We start from the raw sequence: 22,291 nt of genomic DNA, 5'->3' as shown, positions 1-22,291 counted from the left end.
CTCCGAGAATAGTTTAAGACTTTCATCCTAACGTCTCGACTAAGTTCAATTTCCAAACTTTGAAGTATCCCTCCGAACAATACCACGATACTCTCACTCTAGTATAAATGATTCCTGATTCCTCTTTTATGCGAAATAAACTGGCCACTAAATTTAAATGGAACCCATTCTGCTATCGACTCAATCGATCGCCAGTGATGGTAAGACTGAGATTGTACCTTTTTCGGCGATAATCTTCTTCTACAAAACTCGATTATCACATATCTGAGAAAGTATTTTAGATTTTTAAAATTAATAATATATGCAATTAATTTAAATTCATGAATACAAACATTTTATTTTACATAGATAAAATGATTTCATGCGACACACGATGAATAATTGTATAAATAAGTTTTAAAAAAATAGATCTTTTTAATCGTGTCTCTGACATAAATTATTTAATTATTATCCCATTAATATATAATTTAGAATTTAGAATATCAAATTGATCAGTTGTAAATTTGATGTTATTTTTAATATGTTTTATGAATTTAAATTCATTTTCACGAAAATATAAAGAATAAAAACAAACGTTTCGATGACAACAATAAATCGAACGAAACAATTAGCATGCTTCGATTAAGCATTATGTCGTTCAGTTTTAATTCTTCAGTACAATTTCTACGACGTCTTTATTAACGTGTTTCTCCACAATATTCTCGCTTTTGTGGATTTTTTTTTATTTTCATCTCGCAAGATTCTTATCCTTTTCCACCTTTTCTCGTAGTGCCTTTGTTTGCTATCTTCTTTGCATAATTCTTTTTTCTTTACTAAAATTTAATTTTCTTTTGCTCTGCGTTCTTATTTGTCTGTACTAACAGTATTTCGCAATTGAAAAACATCTTCTCTCTCATTAATCAGCATTTGTGTTTTAACTTGAACATTTTCGTTAATAGAGTTGTATCTCCTTTAAAGCATTCGGCATTATGTAAATATGTTAAGATATTTTTTTTTATTATGGAATAAATAACATATCCTTATGGAGCTTTTTGGGTTTTGATTGTCTTAAGATCCGAGAGAATGGCAGAGTTCATTAGGGACCGGTATATGTTTGTGATTCAGTCTGCACTGTGCCATAGTGACGCGGTATTTGCACACATATAATTATTCAGATTTGACGTAATAGAATTTGGAACCGGGACTGAAATTACTTTGCGAGCGTACAACTTTACTTGGCGATATTTGCGCGTTAAATTCATAAAGTTAGAATGCAAATTAAATCCTAAAAATCATCAATATAATATGAGTGTTAGGAATGTTTGCACTGGTTAGCTCCTGTTTAATATCGTGTTCATTCGAGCTTCAAGAGCACTGGTACTAAATTAAATCGCAAACGAGAGAAATGTGGGGTACATAAGAGATATAAATCAATAAAACATTAATTGTCGTCGGTATAAATCAATAAAACATTGTCGTTGGTACATAATGTATTTATCTGGGATGTAACGCATATTGCACTTTAGCCGTGTTAACCATAAGTTACTCCTCGATATACGTATACAATTTTTCTACGACGAGGACACGGCTTTCTAGAAAAGAGATTCTACCTTGGAACAAGTTTCGCGGAGTTCTTTTTGAAAGGGTGCCGAGTATAATAAATTTACCGGGCGAGTTATTTAGAGCGATCGATGTAGAAAGTGCCGACGTGCTAGTTCCCCACGACGCGGAAGATATGTCTTGCTGCTCTTTCGCTTATATGCTTTGAAAAATGGAAGTCTTAGCAGCGATTGTCACCGTTTGCTCTACGGGCAAGTGTTTTCATTTTGATGTTGGCAGATTGTTCTCGCATGCAAAATGCGTGGTACTTGTTGCGAAATGAGAATTCTACATAAAACTTATTATATAATATACAACATGAATTAGTAAAAAAAATTAAATATAAGAACGAAGAATATATAACTACGAGCTATGAAAAATTCACGGTTTTGTGATTATGTAATTATTAAAATATTTATAAATTGCATACATATAGAAATTATGCATACATAAAGTAACATTTTATGGATCAATATTTCACATGACTAACTAAATAATACAGAATTACTCGATATTTACTTATAAAACGGTAGATTGACAGAGATTGAAAAATAATAATTGAGTTTTCGTTTTAATTACAAAATGGGGAAAATTAATAATGCATCTCCTTTATCATCAAATTGTTATATCGTATAATCCACATTGTTACACGTAAAAATTGATTAATATACATAGCACAAGTAAATAATTTTCGATGCTTTTGTTGGTAATCTATACAATAATATCAAAATATTCAACGCGTAACAATAACGTAAATTTGTTTAATTATGGACATTGCATTGTCGATTAAAGTATTTTAAACATTATAGACCACTCATTGTGATTAAATCATATGAATAGTGTTTATAAATTTTATAAATACATGTTTATACGCTGTGATCATTAATTACATTTCTGTATTATATGCTACCATTAGATTATACGCTATTCGGTTAATTAAGTAATTTGCACTTTGCATAGCGTCGGTTTGATCAGCGCCATACAGTGGTACAAAAGAGAGCAAGCATTAATTCGCTTACATAAGGTCGGTCGCATCTGCACGTAGAGTCGCTAGAAGCTGAAGATCTTCTAAAGCAGGAGGTCGTTACGTCAGAAACCGAGTGGGTCGCGCATTATCGTATAAAGTACGAGGAAGCCAATTGTGTTCACCCGGATTCCCTCTCTATAATTAAAACGCATTTCTATCGCAGCGAAACTCTCTCAAACTGTCTCTTTGTGCTCTGTAGCAAAATCTTTAATAACTATTTTAATATTTCACTTCATTTAAGAGCGCTGTGGTTCTTCGAGGCTTAACTAAAATAATTATATTTGCGATGAATACATAACCGTTTACATATCGTACTGAATTAACACGCATAGTTAATAAATCATTTCTGTAAATCCGTCCGTCTCGTGTTAACGAACGGATACGAGCTAACGACGCGTTTTGTGTTTTGGCGAGTTGTGACGGTACATGTATACATCCGGCCATCCTATATTTCTCCTCTTGAGTTAAATGCAAACAAACCGTTTCCATTTTTCTACGGAGAAATAACTCTCCCTTTTCGCTTGGCTGTGTCTCCCGTGTTGCTTAATGGCATCGATTAATCGTCGACGACCTTGTTGTCGCACGCACGTTGTGTTTGCAACTGATGTAGTAAACACTGCAAACACAAAATTCATCGCTTCTAGTGCGACCATTAACGATTCGTCGCACCGTTTTATTATCGAAGCTCTGTATATATAGGTAGCACCTGTTTATTCCTTCGAATATATGCGTCCAACGATAGATAAGCGTTATTCAATATTCCATACTTTACGCACGCTTTAAAATCACTCGCGTTTCGCGTTGTTAATGCAAGTTTAAAAGAATCATGCGTCAACACGACGATAAATGAGAGACCGCAGTTTCGTTGTGACGGGAAGAAGCACAACGCTGTTTCTCTCGAGACGAATTCTCCGAGCCAATCTTTGCTGCGGATCGAAAATACGGTAGAGCCGCTTGTTCGCGCGAACAGAAATCCCACGATTCCACCAGCATGAACACGGCGGCAAGAACGTAAGCTCCTCGGGATTCTTCTTGAATTTCGTGCTACAACACCGGCTCGTAGATAGATTTTAATGGGCTTGGTACGCCGGACACGTAGTCACTTTGCGCCGGTGCGGGCTAGCGCCCAGTGTGTAACACATCCTCTGTATGCCCGTGGGTGTACCGACGTGTGATGTACAGGCGCGCACGTATACAAACACTTAGCCGCCACTTGGCCGAACATGCTGGTACAGACCAACGAGCCCCATGATCAATCTATGGGCATCGCGAAACTGGCGGAGCACAAGCGGATGTACCGTCGTAATTTCGTCATTTCGACATTTAGAGAAACGGAAAAAGCTTTTAGTTATTAAAATTATACGATATATGAATCATACGATAAACGATAAAAGTATAAAGTAAAAATAAAGTAGCGTCGATTATTCTTTTGAGTGCAGAACACAAATTGCTGCGGCAAACTACTCGCTTGAACGCCCGCGAATGTATGAACGCCATGAATGTCGAGATGATTTACAATGTTCGGGGTCCTCTTGTGGAAATAGCGTGGCAAATCTTTCTGCATTAGTTGTTTTCTTGCAGAATTAATCTTACAGTTCGTCTTTCATCTTCATCTCGTCACCCGTGCTCTCTTTCTCGAATTAATCTTATTACGTTATTTTCCACAAGAACGATGTAGAAATACAAATTTTCAATATTATCATCCAATTTAATATTAAGATTAGATTTTGACGAATGGACTTTTATTTTAAATATAAATGAAGAAAACAATCCTATATTTTCGCTTTCCAATTTATACGTTACCTTTAAAAAAGGGGATTCCGACAGTTTTTTAATTAACTTATTTCTGCAGAAAACTATTAATATTCTCAGTTTCATTAAATCAATTTCCAAGTTAGTTGCAAAGATATATATATATATATATATATATGCGTTTGTTAATTAAATGCATAAAGTAAATATTTGTAAAGTTAATTATTTCGTATCTCTCACTGATATTTATCCAAAGTTTATCGCTATAATTACAGATTTGAATGTTTCCATCTGAAATTAATTTTGCGTTGCTCGACCGTTCACCAAACGACCTACTATCCGTGGACAAACAACAGTCGAATAAACTTGAACGCAGCTGAGATTTTCGTTTTTCAAACTAAACCCACCCGCTTGTGCGAAAGTGTCAATATTTGTTTACGTTGTTATGGCTGATCAAACTTGCACACGTTGCTGTTTCGTAATTTCCATCGGGGCGCGACGAAAATCCAAGCTGCTATTTCGCATCATAGTTATTCCCACGCGTATGCAATTGAATTTCGTAAATTAATTGCGTAATGACGCTTGCGATTCATTATCAATCTATCCGCCTCAGTGCAAATTAAGGCAATTGGAGCGATTGAGCCCTGCGTCGCGATGCGTTTGTTTGCACTACTGCATATGGCTTGTGAACCCAGACAATGCAGCGGTTAAAACAGGATGTACTGTTTCGTATAACGTTCCCGTGTTTCAACTCTTCCACGTTTTGGCAGCTTACCATATACTTCGTAGATAACATCCGCACGAACGTATTAGGTAGATAATGCACATTACCAAAGTTTGTTTTAAAATTATACTTAGTCAAATCGTGTTGATGTTACATTTAGTAAACGCAGCACGAGAAAACAATACTTCAGTGTAGCTATAATGTATATAACTCTCAATATATAACTCTATCGAGATAACTATAAAAATAAATTATAACACTCTCTTAATAATGACTCTTTAAAATCCAATATCTTAAGTAAGGAAAGAATATAGGAGTCAAGCGCGGTAATTGTTGCGGACAAAATTAATTTAATAAAATTAATATAATAAAGAATCTGTATTGTTGCGGACAAAATTAATTTAATAAAATTAATATGATAAAGAATCTGACATGTTTTGGCTCAATTTTGAGCCTTCTTCATAGAGATTATATAAATAAAATCTAAAAAACGCAGAGTCGATTATCTCTATCGAGATATTTGTATACTTTTGACAAAATATATAAAATTTAGACATAACATTACTTATTTAAAAATTATATAAATTATACTTTATTACTTAAGTATTTCGGAGAATACATACCTAAGCATTTAACTGTATGCAAAATTTAGAGGAATCCTAATGTCTAATAAAAAGTATAAAAGTAATAAAAGAAAGTTAAAGTAATTTTTATGTACAAAATAATACATCCAGAAAATACTATTTATCCTTAGAAAATATACTTTCATGGTTTTTCTTTATGTATATATATTTATATGTTAGATGTTTCTAAAATAACGTTTATAATATCTCGTGATAAAATAAAGAAATTCAAAACATATATAGGATAATAGACGGTAGTATGTGTGTTGTATATCCCGCAGGAGAAATGTATAGAAGTGAACCAAGTATATAATGCCTGATCAATATCCAAAGTATTCCCTTGCTAAAAATATATTTGATAATTTTTTTAAACCTGAAAACAAGCGCAGTATTTTACTTTCAAATAAATCGTAGTAGTATCGTAATAGTAAAACATTATGTCAAGTTACATATATCTTATTTTAATTTTTAACCAAAATATGAGGCATTTTGCATAAGCTGTTTTCCTTTCCGTGGTTTCATTAATTTTCTTCATCGTCAGGAATATTCGTCCTTACAGTAAAACTCATAATGATACACAAAGTTGTTTACGAGGCCGTGAAATAGATAGACATCCCGAGTCAAAGTTTCGTACCATCAACCTGTTTCCCGTAAGGTAAGATTTACGTTAACTCTCGACAGTCTGAAAAACTTTACGAGTTTAAGTACTTTTCGTATCAGATGTCTCTAAGGTACGAGAAACCGGAAAATACGCATGGCAAAGTGGGATTGCATAAGAGAGATCGCATAGTGAATTTCTACTCCAATGGGATTGGCAAAAATATTATCAAGGATTTTAATAATCAAATTATATGAACAAACTTACGAATACCGTAAAATATACGTATATTCTCAGGGGATTTTAACAAGCCGATTGCCAGTAATGTTATACTGATTATTATTTAATACTATTCCGTGATTGTTATATTAAAATAGTTTAATAATATCCAACATCATATTGCAGCACGAATGTGAATAGTCATTTATGATGTATTTTTGTCTGCGAAAAACGAGTACATTGAAAAAAAATTTAGCTAGTTCGTCACAATTTTTAAAAAATAGCGTCAAAAAGGCAAAAAATTACGAATTTTAGGGTTTTCATAGTCTGTATCAAATTTTTTTCTAAATTTTATTAATGACACGCGAAAGTATCAACTTTTAATTTTAAAATACATTTCGTTTCTATATGATTTTTTGTTTTAGAGATATGTATCAATTTGAAAATAACTTTTTTCTCGCGTTAATACATGTAGCTCGAACATGTAGACCTGTATCTCGAAAACGAAAAATCGTATCGAAATGAACCAAAATACATTTTAAAGCTAACAATTGATACTTTCGTGTTAGTGAAATTTAGAAAAAAATTTGGTAGCTACAATGTTATGAAAACTCTCATATTCGTCATTTTTTTGCCACTTTGACGTCATTTTGTTCAAAATTATGATGTGTTAGTCAAATTTTGTCAATAGATTTACGTTCAACAGACAAAAATATGTAAAAAATGATTGTTAACGTTCATATTGCAAAAAAGAAGGTCCAACTTTGTCTCGAACAATGTAATTAATGCCAAAGTAATTATTTTAATTTTAATTATCTTTAAATCGAATTTTATACTTATTTGACTCTTTTACCAAACTATACAAATTATACTCATTTTCAATAAAGAATTTTAACAAAGCAATCGAAAATTTTACATTATTAAATTTATCGATTACACAGTATTTTCCTTAAAGACATTCGAGCGCAACAAATAACAAAATATGTTATTAGTTCGATGTCTTTTAATTGCCGGAAAATATAAAATGGATCGTGATATAACGGAATATCGAGTTGAAGTCGATATCTCGATACGAGCCCAACGCTCCCCAAGTAATTAGCTTGATGCCGCCGGTAAGAAAACTTGTGAAAAGTCTAGACTAAATTTCCTACTTTATAATCAATACCGCACAAATAGCCGAAGGACTTTTCGACTTGCTCCATATTTCCTCTCTATCTAGATTATTGCAATTATGGCACATTTTATCAGTAGCGATAAGCATTCGGACTTGCTAAAATTTTGGCTATAACTTTCCATAGTTTCGGATGTCCCGAGGGATATAATTATTCGCCTATTATAAGTTCGTGCATAGTAAGTAGTTATTGGCATATCTCTATGTTCTGTCGTTGAAATTATTTTGAAATTTATTTTTGTCGATTTTAAATTGTATAAACAAGGATGTAACAATTCCTGTAAAATAACATGACACGTTATAGCATATAGAAACTTATTCATCAAACTCGCCGCGTTAAACTTCAGGTAATTATCCAAGGTAAACGGGAATATCCTTGTTAATCTCTTAGAAGCGTGGAAAGATATTTTTAGCAACCAAGGAGACGCCTTCGCAATTTTCTCATTAATTGGCGGATTTGGCCGTGATTGAGATTGTGGGCGAAGAAGCGTAATAAATGAATTAGCCTATAGCGGTATAACTACTATCTTATCAATTTTAATGTTACAATTTTAGCACTAAAAAGTACTATTATTAAAGAGACGTATAGAAAAAGATACAAAAATCATAAAACAATAACTGCAATCGTAAATAACAATAAAATTTATAATAATTTTAATATATATTTAATAATATATGTAAACTTCTTTCATTAGAAGCTTAAAAATAACAAATAAAAATATTTTAATATATAAAAAATTATTATAAAGTCTTTTAAAATTAATTTGAAATCACTTTGAAGTATAATTTTTTGACACAAATATGATCCTACTGATTGTAAACCTTCAACAAGTTATTGATATGTTACCATCTATATATGATTGAACATTTTTTAGCTGTACATAATATTAAAAATAAATGGTCTCTCTTTTCAATTTTGTTCTATTTTTTCCTCGATTTAATCCAATAGACATTGTACAACGAAAGTTAATGTTTGAAAATCTAAAAGTTTTATAAATATATAAATATAAGAATTATAGCATTTTCCAAATTTTTATATGGTTCGAATTACGTATTATATTAGAAATTGTACTTTGATTTAATTAATGTATAATTAGTAGATATGACAACATATGTAATTTCCAAAATATTTTACATAATTTGTTAAATTTATTATTGGTTGCAATAAGTTAGGAAATAAAAATTTGTGATTAATAAATAAAAATAAAATATTGAAAACGAAGAGCGTGGAAAAATACAGAGAAAAGAGATATGCCTTTTGTCGATAGCATCATTTTTCCCGTTTATATGCCAACGACGTGTTCGTTGGATGATGGATCGAACAAAATGGATTCGTGACGTTTCCCGGGTAATAGGGATGGCACAAGTGTATTTTTCTTATGATACATCAAGAGCTTTATCCCGTATTTAATTGTAAACTTTGATAAAATACCGACAAATATGTAATATGTAATCCAAAATATTGATTACATTCCACGAAACTGAATTAAATTTGTAAATTATATAATATAAAAAACATTAAATAATAGCCATCAATAGCAGCTTATTCATCAATATTTGTTATTATTTTTGTTATTTCTTTAGCTTTTATTTAATTTTTCATAAATCTTGTTTGTTACTGTTTACATTTAGTAAGAATTAAGATGTTGTATTAAAATGCACAGAAATATGCACTGAGAGGAATGATTTTGTTATAGGAACAAATCAAGGGAAAGCATCCATTTTAAATGACAACCTCAAATTTCTCTTGAATAGTGCATTTTAGAGAAAAATGTTTCAAACAAATGTTTTATGACTTCGAGGGGGACATAAAATGATATCATTGGTTTGACCTTGGGTGGCGTTGTCAAGGTCAGGGCAAGGTCACTTCGAATTTTTTAAATGGAACCTTCCATTTTTCATTATATATTCTTGTAACTTACCTTGAGAGCTTTTCAAAACACTATAATTAAATCCATTTTCATTAAGTACTTCTCGAGTTATAAGGCTTACAAGTTACAATACCGCCGGCATTATAGTATTACCCAAGACGTCCGACCGACGGCTAAAACCTCAAGAATTTTGTTCAGGATCATGACCTGGATAACATTTTTCGAGATCAAAATCATTGGAGGCTGTTCTTCTTATTTTCATTTTTGCACTAAAAATTCATTTGTACGTAAAAATGAAAATAAGAGGTACAACTTCCAATGGTCTTGATCTTGATAAATGTTATCCAGGCCATAATCCTGAACAACATTCAAGAGGTTTTAGCCATCGGTCGGACATCTTGGGTAATGTTAGTGCCGACGGTACTATAACTTTCAAGCCTTATAACTCGCAAAGTATTTAATGAAAAAATATTTTATTATAGTGTTTTGAAAAGCTCTCAAGGTAAGTTACAAGAATATATAATGAGAAATGGAAGGTTCCATTTAAAAAATTCGAAGTGACCTTGCCCTGACCTTGACAACGCCACCAAGATCAAACCAATGATACCATTTTATGTCCCCCTCGAAGTCACAAAACATTTGTTTGAAACATTTTTCTCTAAAATGCACTATTCAAGAGAAATTTGAGGTTGTCATTCAAAATGGGACACCCTGTATATATATATATATATATATATAAGTCGTAGACGGTTGCAGGGTCTCAAATCGTAAGAAATTGACTAATTTTAGTCAAGTATTCTTCCTATATTTGACTGTGCTTGGTCGGTTTCCTACGACTTAAGATTCCACGATCATCTACGAATTCTATGTAAAGGAGCCTAAAGTCTATCCAAAAGATAAGTTAGATTCTATATAGTTTGTTTCTGTTACTAATAATTGGTTGGTATAGCAGACTAGCAGCAATCACAACAACAAAATTTGTTGTCACATATTTATCGATCACCGGTTAAAGATACTGATGGCTTGCTAAATTAACAAAATCCTTTCTTTCAGTGTGCAAATAACGAAAAAGATGATTTACAGTTAGTCTCAACAATAATGATCAGATTGGTATTAAAAACAGAATACACGTGTTTGGTCGCATCTTGGACGAGAGATATTGTATTTTTTATACAGCGTGTAACTGAAATAACGCCCACTAATCATAGTGCATTCCTAATAAAAAACTGAAACGAAAAGTCCTCTACCATTTTTCAATTTTTGCAATATTTTTTAATTATCCAATAGCAAAATGTGTAAAATCGATGTATAAGACAGCTTGAATATATCTTTAAGAGTTCTTTAAGAAAAATCTTCAAAATATTTCACAAAGAACACGGAAAGATATCTTAAAATTGTTTTATACATCGATTTTATCCGTTTATTCGTCAATATTTGGAAATTAATATTTCGTTAACTATTGCGAAAATTGCAAAATGGTAAAGGACTTTTCGACTTAGTTTTTTATTAGGAAAAGCACTGTATGATTAGTGGGCGTTATTTCAATTACACCCTGTATAGGGAGTATAAAATTTCACGCGGAAAGTTGTAGAAACATAAAGAGAATCTCGCTGCATCCTGTGTAGAAAAAAAGACGTAGAAATGATTCCAAATTGTAGAGGGAACTCTCACTCACCATGAGAGAATTATGTCACTGTTATTCGCGGCATACGTAAGCCGACTGCATACACGTGAGTAAAATAAAAAGTTTGCAGGACAGCATGTTTAAAGCATGTGTCGGGCAGTTATATACGTGAAACGCTTACTAACGAACCGTCAGTTTAAAATCTACAAAATTTCTAAACTGGTCGTACAGTCTAAAAATTTTCGACTTTAATTTAACGCGCGCGCGCGAGCGCGTATGTGTGTGTGTGTGTGAGACCACAGGTAGCTTATTATTCCAGAGAGAAATTCATAATGATCTATTGTTAAGTTACAAAACTATACTACTAATTTTAACAGTTTGTGTTTCATAAAAATACATAACCTTTTTATGTATAATATATGCTACATACACACGCGCGGGCGTATAATTATATGTGCGCGCGTACGTGTTAATTAAAATCATCCTGGAAACAGGCATTTATTATGACAGATCGTTCGTAGCGATTTCCTGATAACTTTGAAATAATTTTCCGATCGAGCTGCGGAGTGATTTAGAAGTGAACTTGAAAGAGTTTCGTAAAACGAGATCTAAAATTTCTCGATAAACGCAGTAGCTCGAGGTTGAGTGAACTCTCTCAAGCCAAACGAATTTTCCAGACCGAGAAACGAAAAAGTTTCTGTTAAAATACCGTCACTCTTAATACAGTTTATTTTCTGTCTTAAGCTTTCCAAGAATGTGCGACGGCTTCGTTTCATCGGAAATGTCGATTTTTGATAAATGGCTGCACGCATTTCGTTTTTGGCAGCAATAATCTTTATTAAGATTTTTACATAATCAATAGCATTTTATATTCTGCTTGCGACTCTTTACTCTAATATCTTCACGAATAATTATTAAATTTTCTTATTATTTTAGTATTTAAAAAGTTATATAATCTTGTATAAAAACTTCAACTCACGTCTATCGATGAAACGAAAAGTGCCGGAAAAGCCAGTAGCATTAGATGATGGGAACTGTGTGTGAAACTCCAGAATGAGTGTTGATCTCGAGCTGTAAAGAACTTGCGGGATGTCACGCAGTTCTCCGCAAAGCACACCAGACCAAGGGGTGTATTCAGAAATGCCTTTACTCTCCAGATGTAAAAATAGCTTCAAGAAATCTCCTCTTGTACAGCTAAAATAAAATTTTAAACACACTGTTAGTATAATATATAATATATATACGATGATAAATGGAATATTAATCAGACATTTATTATAAATTTTTTAATCATCTATATCAATTCACCATGACAAAAGAAAGAGAGCATAAAATCAATAATACAAAGTTTTGTGATATATTTTATAATTTTTGTGATAAGTTTTGTGATACTAAACCGATATTTATAATTATATTTAAGATCTCCATAATTCGTAACATGCCCAAGGTAACTAATTGACTAATTACACTCAGTGTTGAAACAGAACAGGTGTTCGCAAGTCCCACTGTACACAGATTACCGCAGTTCATGTGCTTAGAGAACGTTTGTGATCCCGTGACTTAAAGCGAATACAATGCCGAAATTAGCGCGGCTTATGGCAAAGCCGAGAAGTTCATGTTTTAGCGGCTTGCACTCGCAAAAACAATTTGCTACTCGTATTAATTCGGGAATTCAGATTTACAACCTCAATGAGATTCGAGCTGCTTTCAATAACTCGCTGTTGTTTTATTGATGCCCCATGATTAATGTCGAAATTACTCTAATCCTTGAGGGTTCACGTACCGCGATGTATTGGATATTAAATCTATTACTCAACGCGAAACCATTATATCGAAATTATTTACAAGCGAACGATGAATTACACGTTAATTACACCGCGCTACAAGTTCAGTTGAAATTTTCCGAGGTCTTAATGATCCTGTTACGCAACCTATTTATCACAGTCGCTTGGACAGCTCCTAATTAATCGGTGGCACTCCCTGCGCGATATTCCATCTGTCGTGAATGAGTCGCTGCGATACATACCTACCTGCGATAAAAGGAATTAATTTTACGCTAACATTTCTTCCTCATGAACAATCTCTCTGGAGACTAAGGTCACAAAAAATCTACGAATGGATAATTTGTCAGTATGCAATTCGTCATCGTTAATGGTGGTCGTGGAAGATATGTTCTTGACAAAGCCGAGGCAACATCGTGAACAAATACGAAACCGTGGGTGACCGCATATCGACCGCAAAGGTCGCCACCGTACTGAATATTAATTTTGCACCTTAATTTCCCAAACGTATTTCCGTCGACGCTCAGATCTTACGAGTCCCGTGTACGACCGTATAAGGTGGTCTGTGGCAGTCAACATTTATCGTTATTAACTGAAGTGAAGAGAAGAGATGCGACCTTTAGCACACCTTGCAACTACTATGTACATAGAGTAATGAGTTAGGGATAGAGTTGCGACGCAAAAGCGATATGATTTAGCCTTGACTACTCGATGGCTAAAGTCACAGAAGTCATTAATCGAATAAAGATGGTGTGAATAGTGACCGAGATAGCGACAGTATATGTAAAATCATATATCTTTCCCAAAAGTGCTTGTTTGCACGTAATAAACAATAATAAACAATTTATTAAGACTGTATAATGTGAATACACAACAAATAAGAAATAATAGCGAAAGCTGGATCTTAAGTGTTTTTTTTTAATGATTCTCCATGTGAATTTATATACCATATACACGCAATTCAAGAGACTACAAATGTGATATATAAATTCACATTATTTAAAAAAGAATTATTTAAAAAGCACCTAAGATCCAGCTTATAGGCATTATTTTTTATTTGTTGAGTAATAAAAGCATGTGAAAATTAAAATATTTAGTAATTTCTAAGAATACGGTATATTAATAACAAGAGATATGTAAATTCTAATAGATAAAGAATAGAAAAATTTGCAACGAGTGATTTAGCTAAGGAAGTAGAATAAAGAGAAAATTCAAGAAAACAGGAACGAAGGTGACATTAGGGGGTGACAACAGAACATCTAAAGCTCGACGAATCAAGATTTACGCGAGCTTCCCCTAGACAGTACGAACAAGTATATCATTATAGCTGCTTTCCATTTACACCGATTCTCAGATAATTCTCACTTGTGAAGTCATAACTTAGTTGAATGCGCGTTCCTTTTGCATTCTGACAAGTGAGATTCAACTGAGTTTTTACCCATAATCTGCACAAGATCGAGACCGTGTGCTTTAGTGAGTCGAGGTTATGAACCTGTATTGACATGTGATAACTTTTTACCAAAGTAAACAAGTAGTGACGTCATTAATCTGAGTATAAAATACTCAGCTCTCACTTCAGACTCAGTTTCACTTGTGTGTAAATGGAAAGCAACTAATGCTACATCGCGTAGCTTCACGTTCCTTCACATTCCTGAGGTAGAAATACCAATGATTTGTTCCGGAATTTCGAAAGATCTGCTTGTCAAACAGCGTGTTAAGAAAAGCTGAAATCGCACGTAGAGATCCGTGACCCAAGATGAAAAGGTTGTTGCCACTTGAACGTCGGCATTGCTTTGCACCGTTTTGCGTCGGTTCTCGTGGCATGACTTTTCTGCACTGGTTGCACTCGGACTGCCTGACTGTTGGCTGCCGCGATTTATTACGTAGTTCGGGAAACGAGTTTTTCACTTTCCGTGCAATGCCCGGGTGATATTTTCTAAGGTTTAGGTGGGAGGATGCGATGGGAAATCATGAACGACCATGGCGGTCGATTGGAACTCGGCGGAAAAAATAAATCGAACCGCTGATGAATCTGTCAGACCCTTTGGCTACGTCGGATGAGTACGAGTTTTATGAGAAAAGCGGGTGACGTGAAATATGGCTCACTCCCTTGTGCACCTTTTCTGATCATACGTCAAAAAGTCAAAACGTGGTAAAAATTTTATTATGATCAAAGCTTGGTTAGTACGTAACATGCCCACACGTGCAATATTAATGGAGAAAGCTTCCCGTTAATATTAGGATATACAGTAAGTTTCGCACACATACACACAGTTATCTTTTTCTTATTCTTTCTTTCATATATTAAAATATCGATATTTGATAAAGTGAAGAAAACTTTTTAAAATTAACGATGGTTGTCATGTAATTTCACCTAATATCAGATATGTACATCAGATAAATAGACGCATCAATTTTGTATCGGCACTATATAACTGCGAAGTAATAGATACACATAAATAAATAAATAAATGCAGAATAGCACGAAAGTTGCGATGAAAGTTTGTATACTTTTCTATTATATTTATATGAAAATGCACTTCGTTGTCACAAACTATCGATCATAAAAGAATTCGAAAGCAAGTGTACTTCCAAAATAAAAGTTATAAATATCGCAACGCGGTACATTATATGATTTATTTATGTCTCCTATAAATACAGCGATCTATGTGATCGGTGCGCGAACGATGACGAATATAACTTTATCGTTGCTCAGGCAGTGTAACTGCCAGTTGGCGTTCGATATTGGCAATTGCACCAAATATAGCAACGATGTCGCGCGCTCTTGAAAGCAAAGGCCAATGTGAAAAACAGAGAGAGAGAGAGAGAGAGAGAGAGAGAGAGAAAGAGAAAAGAAAGGAAGACTTTGACATTTATATCTTGCACCTGTCATTCTATCTAAAAAAATAAATAAATTTCTATCTCAAAGAATGTATAACATAATAAATTAAAATAATTTATATCATTTTATGACGAAACTGTCAAAGAGTCAACACTCTGGAAGCAAGGACACAAAGTCAGAAATATTCATGATTGAGACAAGAAGCCTGATTAGCGTGCGACAGTTTAAAAAGTTTTCCCCGAAAGTTCGCAAAAGTTGTCGGTGTAACGGTAAACACAGAAGGTTCAACTTTGCAAAGAGTTCTCTATAATTGCCCAATGTCAGACATCAACATATCGCGTGATGAATATAAAATTTTTAGGAAATTAAATAGAATATTCGATTTAAATTAGTTGAAAATTTGAACTCTCTCTCTCTACTTATATTACTCGAAAATTTAATATAGAAAACAATTTAATAAAACACATTACTGTATGATATACACGGAGAGCATTTTCTTTTAAAATTTAATCAAATATGGTAGTTGTTGTACAATACAATATTTTAAAGATTTTTACCATGCACTTCAGTAAAATTGATCAAAGTTATTTTATATTTTATTGTAGTTTTATTAATGAATGAGAGAGATTTACATTAAAATTCTTCCAAATACAATGTTGTCCCACGACTATCATATTTTCAGGATAAACTCTAAGAAAAAATTCTCTCCGTGTACATATATTCCCAATAATAAGCAATATACCTAAATGAATTGTAATTAATTAATAATTATAGATTTTGTCCATAATTTAGCTCAATCATATACAAATTTATCTATCATAAATTTATGTATATTATTTAATTATTAAATATCCCATAAACATAAAAGGTCTATAAAAGGTTTTCACAATTCTCATTCTTCTTTTAAAAGAGGTAGAAATTCAAATATGAAATGTAGTTCTGCAATGATTTCAGTAAGTGGACAGATCTAAGGTTAATGTACCATTAGGAGCTGACATTTTGCCGATTTCCGGAATTGTAACATTGACGTCCCAAAGGTTTTCTCGCAAGCATATATACCATACAACCAACTCTGTGGTTCTCCTACGCGACTGTCCAATCACGCCACGTGATTTAATTTGAAATGCATATACTGTAAGCGAGGTTACGTATACATTACGTGCAAGAGAGTTACTCCAAATTTAGCCCACGGCTTTATGCGTTCATCCTTATCCCCGCAACGATAAACTAATCGGTTTCGCAAATACGTGTACGTCGCGTCGTAACTTACCTTCTCAGTTTCCTCAAACAACCGATTATCAATATAACAGAACCGTTGAGAAAATGTTTTGATCTATTGTTAAAAGTACATATCCGTCTATATACGGTTTAATCAAATTTAGTATATAATTTACACGATTTCTAAAAAGTGAAAGAACTAAGAACGAAATGTCTCAATATTTCTGACTGATCAACAACTTTGTATGAAATTTTTTCTCTTGCTTCATATTCTATCAAAAGATTCGGTGAATTTTTGCTTACCTTTTTAATGACAGACTACGCAAACAGCACTGTATTACTTGTAACTTTATTCGCGCAACGTTCGTCGGATCTTTCGAAGCGTTATTTCCGCGCAATTCCGGCTTGTAATTTCCGCAGACAGCAGCAGTGCTTACGTGTAAATACGGCATGTTTTGCAACGACTTTAGAGTTCTCAGAAAACCGAACCCTATTACAGTCGCAGGGTTGGATTTGATGAACATACATCAAATATTAACTGCCAGTGATATATACTTGATATATATTACCAGTACTTTATATTACACAGTTTTGATTTCTCGAAAAATCGTGTAGGATATATATAAAGCTTCCTTAGAAATACCAATGCGTAATAATTATCCATTGCATTCTCCATTACTCGCGATAATTGAAATTGCAGAAAGATTAACCTTTTTCTCTTCCTTAGTCATTGCGCTATATCCAGACAGACGACAAAATGAAAATTACGTTTTGTTGATTCCGATTAATAAAGATAATTCTTTAAATATAACTGCTTTTGATATATATGAGAAAGGGTCAGTCTGTGTGTATGTGTGTTTAGTAATTGCACACATTATTTTATTTTTGCAAAACTAGCTAAAATATATAATTTTGCTTGAATATTTGCAATTTTATCTACAATATATGTATTATAAAATATATTATACATATAAATAAAATATAGGTCGTCTCTTATACCGATAAAGATATTTTGTCTTATCATAATTGCCTTCATTTTATTATATATTATATTTAAGCCACGGAAATGTGTGCAGGTTGAAATGAACGTACCTATTTTTACAAATATTGAATTCGATAGTAAAGCGATGACATATAAAAGTGGATGGACAGCATAGTCAGTCCTTGCATTGTTTCAAATAGGGCCTGCGGCAATTCGGACCCGAATCAGAAAATGTAGTTGCATTCAAACAGCTTTACATCAAATTGCTCGTACCGAGGACGAGCTCGTAAAAGACGTCTGGCTAGTACTACTTTAGTACCATGTGTGAGATATGCGTGTTCCATTAAAAGACTACCGAGTATTGTGCATGTGTTTGTGTGTGTGTGTGTGTGTTTGTGGGTGTGGGTGTGTATGTGGGTGTGTAAGAGCAGCAAATTGTCTTTCCCTCGTTCATCTACGCATTGACGCGACGGTGGAAGCATCGAGAACATGTTAACCGCCCTTTAAAATTGGAGTTTGTACAAAAACGAAAAACTAAACAATGAACTCGTCTTTACATGAAAACATGACATAAAGGAGATAAAACTTTGCTTTGCCACACATTGTATTATTATAAAAATACTATAAACAATGTAATAATTATATTATTTAATACTTATATTATTTAATACTTTTTATATTTATTTTTTTTATATATCACTTGCATTTATAATTTTCTGTAACAAAATATATAATACACAGAAGTTAATCAGAAACATTATAATGATTATACATTTAAAATGTAAACTCTTCGATATAACAACTCGAACCATTTATTCAATGAAAATTTAATTGACATCCAAGATTCATTAGAAGATACCAAGCATTTATTCGATAATTTTACTTTCTGACTCCAAATCGTTATTCGCTGATTTCTTTCCAGGTTTAGCCTATCGACTTTCTTTCTTCAATAAAGCACTCGCATTCCTCTTTCTATGTCTTATTCCGTCTTCTGTTTCTGTTCCATGATATCTTACTCAGCTTGTAAAAGCTTTTATCGGCTTAGTGGAATTCTCACTGGACATTTCAAAAGAATTCCAATGGCAGCTAATATGATCGATGACAAATTCTCTCGATACTGTTATTTTATTTAAAAATAACATTATTGCTGCCATTTATAAAAAAATCTATAGCAATAGTAAAAAAATGCGATAATTTTGATATTGCATACGTATTAAAAGAAAAGTGTCTAATAAAATATGATTATATAAAGTATTACGAAAATTTTATCGTATATGCTATGTACGATTATTTTCTGGCTGATTAAAGAGTGAATCTAACTACTTATCGAGCAACTTGACAATGGTACAAGCATAGTGAAACAAATCTCCTATTCTCTATGCGTAGCTTCAACGATCATTTACATGCTCGTGTTACATCTCCCATTATCGTAACTAGTAATTTCATTAAACACAGATTGTAACTGGGAACGATGCCATTAATATCCTATCGCGGTATCACGTATCATCGTTACAATCTACAGTAGTATAGGTTGAGTAAAATTTTCTATATTGTCTCTTTATTGTTCAGATATCATGTCGAAATGCACCAAATGTACATACAAAGAATAATGAAAACAAATATCTATTAACATACTAATCTAATTATTATTAGCTAAAATAAACTAGGAACAATGGTATCACAATCATACCAATGGACAAGTCTATTTCGCGGTGGTCATATATTACCGTATCACAATTTCAAAATCAGTCTCATTAAAAACGGTCTTAAACGAGGTATCCTCTGTTGTTTGTAAAGAGTCAAGTAAAGCTGGCAGTAAAGTCCCATATTGTTTTCCTGGAATGACAGTGTCCATCGCTCAATCCGCAATGGCTTAGCCGAGACATGCGAGCCTACCGCTCGCCAACGCGTAGCGCAATTGTACTCACTACCGAGCGACAATAGAGATTTAGGAATGCGAGCTCAGCTAAACAATAGAGCTTTATGAGAACCTAAATCCACCACAATGGACGGCGGTCGCGGTGTGCGTACGCCGATCGATATTTTAAGGTGTCGTCGCTGGCTTTGCGCCATCGACCATCCCTTGTCTTGTGACGTAGAATAAACGGAATTGCCGTCTTAATTCTAAAGCATTAATTTAAGTGTTAGCCTAAATCAATTTAAACATCGAATTTGCTGCAATCCGAGTATCTTGTATTGTGACAAATATATATTATGTTCACAGAAACAATATTCAGTAAATTTGCATGTGCGACTGCTATTTTACAAAAGATTTTCAAGATATTGTTGATCTAATAACAAGTTTTTCGTTTTTGGTCAGCTGAATTAATACACTTATTACTTCATATAAAACAATGTAATTATAATTTCAATTAAGAACGATTATTAATTTAGATAAATATTTCCAGAGAGAGTAAACTATATATGTTTGTGCTTGTAATATGTTATTACGTCATATAAAATTTATTTCCATGAAATTCAAATTATAAAGTATCATCCTGATATTTCTGATTAAAAGACTCATTGATGATATGCTAAGGTGCATCTCTCTCACGATGAAAAATAGAATCGTCAAAAGCATGGAGCTTTGTAATCACTTCTGATATTACTCTCATCGATCGTACTGCTACCTACCTTAACCTCTCTCTTTGAAATCTCGACAATTGCTTTGTAAAAGAAAAAAGAGCTAAGCGACTGTTGTAAATTAACAATTTTTATAGAATTTTAGTCAAAGTATGAAACAAAAATTTTTTTCAATTCACTGAAAGAACACAAATAAATGTTATAAAGATTTTCCTGGAACATTTTATAACACATTCTGACTTTAATATTCAGTGTAAATTGCACCACGTTATACAATTATTATTAATTGCAAGATATTATAAAGGGAGAATCTTCGTGCATATAGAAGAATTCATCAAAATTATTACGATTTACTGACGCAAGGGCGTGCTGGTAATCAAGCTAGCGTGCAGATAATGGTACCAGGTTTACATCAAGCCCTAGGTGTGCATATAATGTTACGTCTAATCATTCAACAAAGGATGTAGTCAAATACGTTACAGCGCAAGAGCTTTTACATGCACGGGTTATATCGTGACTGTCTACAATAACTTGTGCCAGAGAGAGAGAGAGAGAGAGAGAGAGAGAGAGAGAGAGAGAGAGAGGAATTTGTAATTCAAGTACGAATATCGACGCATCTCGAATGATTTATCATCATTAGATCAAATAGCATTCGTATATTATGAAACAGACAGCACAGACAAATTGCTAGTTTTCTTCTTCAGAAAATCTAAGAGCTACTTTCTTTTGACCTGCGCGTCTTCGTTAAATCGGGTCCTGTAATAATAATGCATCTCACGTACAAGCAAGAGATAAATTTGAACAATACGCTTTATTACCGACGTCTATTTTTACAGAAAAATAGACTTTTTTATAAATTATCAGAAGTGATATTGTATATAAATAAATTTCTAAAGTATCGGTAAAACTATTTTAATCACTTATAACGCAGTTAATATAGGAGTATTTACGCTTCGTATATACACGATGGATTGAAATAATCCAATTGACAAAGAATATTCTACCCAATATATCTTTGCCTAGTTACGTCCTTTGAGAATAAAAGCATTTATCCTGCTGATACGACGCGTTTCCCTGAGCAACGAACCGACTCCCTTCGAGAATACGACCCTCAACGATGAAAAGTGGTCGCCTCATACAATAATTCAAAAGACAACAAGATCCGTAGAATGGTACGTCATAACTTTCGTCATCGCCTTTTTCAACAACATCATAGTCATCTCTGACGATTGTTGACGAGGATATTATTAGATTTGTTTCTCTATAATTGTATTGTCTATTCGTAAAAAGAAAATATAATAAGGAATATTGTATAACGATATTAAGGTGTAGCGCGGTAACGAGCAACGTTACGTTGCAGCAATGCTTTCATTCATAGTACAATGAATGGAACGATGAAAAGTCCTCAATAACGTTTTATAAGCTCTCTCTTCTTTCATTAAAAATGATTAAATATGAAAAAATATCGTAAACAAGTACGGCGTTGTGTATATACATATATATATATATATATACACATATATACACAACGCCGTACTATTGTTTACTATTGTATATGTGCTATTATATATTAGGTGTACAACTTTGCTTCCGCTGTTTTTTTTCCGAAATTCGAGGCTTTATTGTAAATAACTGGTTATACATTTATGATTCAAAGTATTGTCCATCGCTGGCCACTACTTTCTCCCATTTTTCGGG

At 33.1% G+C, this 22,291-nt stretch overlaps 1 protein-coding gene across 1 annotated transcript in view; it reads right to left on the bottom strand.

Annotated features, from left to right (window-relative positions):
- The window catches only part of Sol1 (CUB domain-containing protein Sol1), a gene marked incomplete at its 5' end in the record, with an annotated part of 234,184 nt that overhangs the window by 157,784 nt on the left and 54,109 nt on the right, over positions 1 to 22,291 (bottom strand). The window contains one exon of the mRNA XM_018503456.1: positions 12,167 to 12,381. Coding sequence (XP_018358958.1) covers positions 12,167 to 12,381 — 215 coding nt within the window. The remainder of the gene's footprint in view (positions 1 to 12,166; positions 12,382 to 22,291) is intronic.

Source organism: Trachymyrmex cornetzi, unplaced genomic scaffold, assembly GCF_001594075.2.
Source record: "Trachymyrmex cornetzi isolate Tcor2-1 unplaced genomic scaffold, Tcor1.1 scaffold157, whole genome shotgun sequence".
NCBI lineage: Eukaryota > Metazoa > Arthropoda > Insecta > Hymenoptera > Formicidae > Trachymyrmex > Trachymyrmex cornetzi.
The sequence above is the reverse complement of the archived record's forward strand: the minus strand, read 5'-3'. Positions and strand labels throughout refer to the sequence as shown.